The 2,759-nt window shown below is 41.6% G+C and overlaps 1 protein-coding gene across 1 annotated transcript; it reads left to right on the top strand.

The window, feature by feature from the left end:
* Positions 1-771: 771 nt before the first annotated feature.
* Positions 772-2,356, top strand: LOC120778906 (carboxypeptidase B-like). The gene is made up of 3 exons (XM_040110951.1): positions 772-904; positions 983-1,870; positions 1,930-2,356. Exons 1-3 carry the CDS (start codon positions 831-833, stop codon positions 2,303-2,305), a joined length of 1,338 nt encoding a protein of 445 aa, XP_039966885.1. The 5' UTR covers positions 772-830; the 3' UTR covers positions 2,306-2,356.
* Positions 2,357-2,759: the final 403 nt, after the last annotated feature.

Below are 2,759 nucleotides of genomic sequence, written 5' to 3'. Positions count from 1 at the left end.
TTTCTTAATCGACAAGTAAACAGTTCCGATATGTAATTTATGTCAGCATTTCAAATTGATTTGAACTTCATATCACAGACGGTCGATTTTTCACAGATAACCGCTACTTCAGATTCTATCAGGAGCGGAAAGTAAAGATTGATAAATATCGAAACGCGCGTAATTTCAAATATGACATATGTATATAGAACTTCATTTCAAAGAATAAAATACGAGCACACTGCATTTATGAAGGTACCACAACACTTATTAGAGCAACTCATTAACAATATCACAACATTGGGAGATAAGGAAAAACAGTAACAGTGCACACCGCAAGTACAGTTATTTGAAGAAAAGCTTGTAAATTACTTCACATAAAGGTTAGAGAAGTGCAGAAAGCGCTGCGTCAGTCGGTGTGTGACTCACAAGCGCTAGCTTGTAAGCGCGAATGACAGAGAAACACTATCGACGAGCGCAATACATATGATATTCTATCTAAACAAATGGCTGTCTGTTTTTAATAACAAAAAGTGTTTTCTGAGTGTAATAGTGGACTTTCAAGACGCTTTTTAAACCGCGCGCCCCTTCTTCAATACAGAAACATGGCCAAAGTACTGTAATGAGTTAATCGAACTATTGTTCCAGAGGCAAAATAGTGTTGTACGTGCACTCGCATATTGAATTCTAAGTAACTGCGTATTTTGTACTCTCTTGTACTTGAGCGTGTAGCATTTATGCAACATTACTATAAAAGCAAAGTAAATTAGTTAGCAAACTTAATTGATCGTTTGGCTTCGTGAACGCCCGGTTAGTATAATTAACTAAGAGTGGTCACAACAAAAATAAGGATGTTCCTCACATTGGTTGTAATTGCAGCCTTCTGTGTCACCAACGCGCTAGCTAATTTCACCAGCTACGAAGGGTAAGTTAGAAGGTAGATGGGGTTTCTTACCTACTTGAATATCTCTTAAAACAAACCTGCATTTCCAAACGACTACAGCTACAAAATCTACGAGTTCAAAGCAGAGAATACAACACAACAGGAGACCCTTGAGATCTTGGCGCAAAATGACGCATATGACTTCTTCACGCGTCCACGCATTTTTGGACTCCCGATACGTGTTCTAGTAGCTCCAGCGGATCAGCTACAGTTCCAGCAAACATTGGAGGCGGCCAAAATCGCTTACACAATCGTTAATGAGAATTTCGGCCAGAGCGTTGAAGTAGAGCGGAAGCTAAACAGTATGTACCCCAAGCAACGGAATGCGGCACCTGGTAGCATTTCGTTTGACGTCTATCAGCGTTATGACGTGATCGCAGCCTATATGGAAGAGCTAGCCAAGAGGTATTCAAGCCGCGTTAAGGTAACGTCGATCGGTGACTCATACGAGGGACGTCAACTGCACGCGATCACTATCACTAACGGCGATGGCGCTGCTAATAAGAATGTCATACTAATGGATGCGGGTATACACGCGCGTGAGTGGATTGCACCGGCCGCTGCGCTGTATGTCATCCAGCAGTTGGTGGAGAATTACAAGCAAAATTCACGTTTATTGACTAGTTACGATTGGATTATTGTGCCGCTTCTTAATCCCGATGGCTACGAATACAGTCACACACACGAACGTCTTTGGCGTAAAACACGTAAACCTGTGACCATAATTTGCGCCGGTACGGATGGTAATCGTAACTTCGATATTCATTGGGGTAAAGTCGGTGCTTCTCATACCGCTTGCGCGGACACTTTCAGAGGCCAAACGGCCTTCTCAGAACCGGAAACGCAAGCGTTACGCGATTTAATGCACTCGCTGACCGGTCGTGCGAAATTCTATCTCACTCTACACTCGTACGGCAATTATTTGCTGTATCCATGGGGTTACACTTCGTAAGTACATCATGCAAAGTTTGGTATTTTTTAAAACTAACAGCGGAACATATTTTCAGTGCTCTGCCTAAAAATTGGCGCGACATTGATGATATTGCTCGTGCCGGTGCGGCTGCCATCAAAACCGCTACGGGCACGGAATACACTGTGGGCAGCTCGACTAATGTACTTTATGCCGCTGCTGGTGGAAGTGATGATTATGCTTTGGGCAAGGCACAAATTCCCATTTCAATAACCATGGAGTTGCCGTCTGCTGGTCAACAATTCGATCCACCGCTATCGAAAATTGAGGAACTAGCTTCTGAGACCTGGATTGGCATAAAGGCTATGGCAGAGAATGTTATAGAGAAATACAAATCAGCAATTGAAAGAAAGAAACCAAGAAAACTTAGGTTTAAAAATGTAGGAGATACACAAACATGCATATACAGTTAAGAAACACAAGTTTAAATGTTTTTTATTTCAAATAAAATCGTTTGAGGTTCCAAGTCTTTGGCGTTACTGCATTCTCCCATAAAGTTGTGGTAGAACTTCACTGATTTGCCTTTTTTATACAACATGTCTTTCTGTCTCCTATTCCCACTCCCCCCACGCTCACCTATATGGTTGGGCCAACATGTATTATTTGTGGCATATACGTTGAATACTTCGGGCTGTAAACCTTAAGTGCTTTTAACTACGCAATATATGTATCTACTATCTCTAAGTAAGCGTGGTGTACCCCTTGACCTCACCCATGTATATGCTTTGAGGACGCAAAAAAGAAAGAAGGAGAAGGGGAGGGTAAGGTGAAAACAATTGGAAACCTACCAATAGAATTAAATAATATGTCAAAAACTGAAATCGGTCTGTTAGAACTCACGAACGAAATTAGAAGTCACAAATCAAA

Source organism: Bactrocera tryoni, chromosome 5, assembly GCF_016617805.1.
Source record: "Bactrocera tryoni isolate S06 chromosome 5, CSIRO_BtryS06_freeze2, whole genome shotgun sequence".
Taxonomy (NCBI): domain Eukaryota; kingdom Metazoa; phylum Arthropoda; class Insecta; order Diptera; family Tephritidae; genus Bactrocera; species Bactrocera tryoni.
Note: the sequence above shows the minus strand (reverse complement) of the source record. Positions and strands in the feature narration are given on the sequence as shown.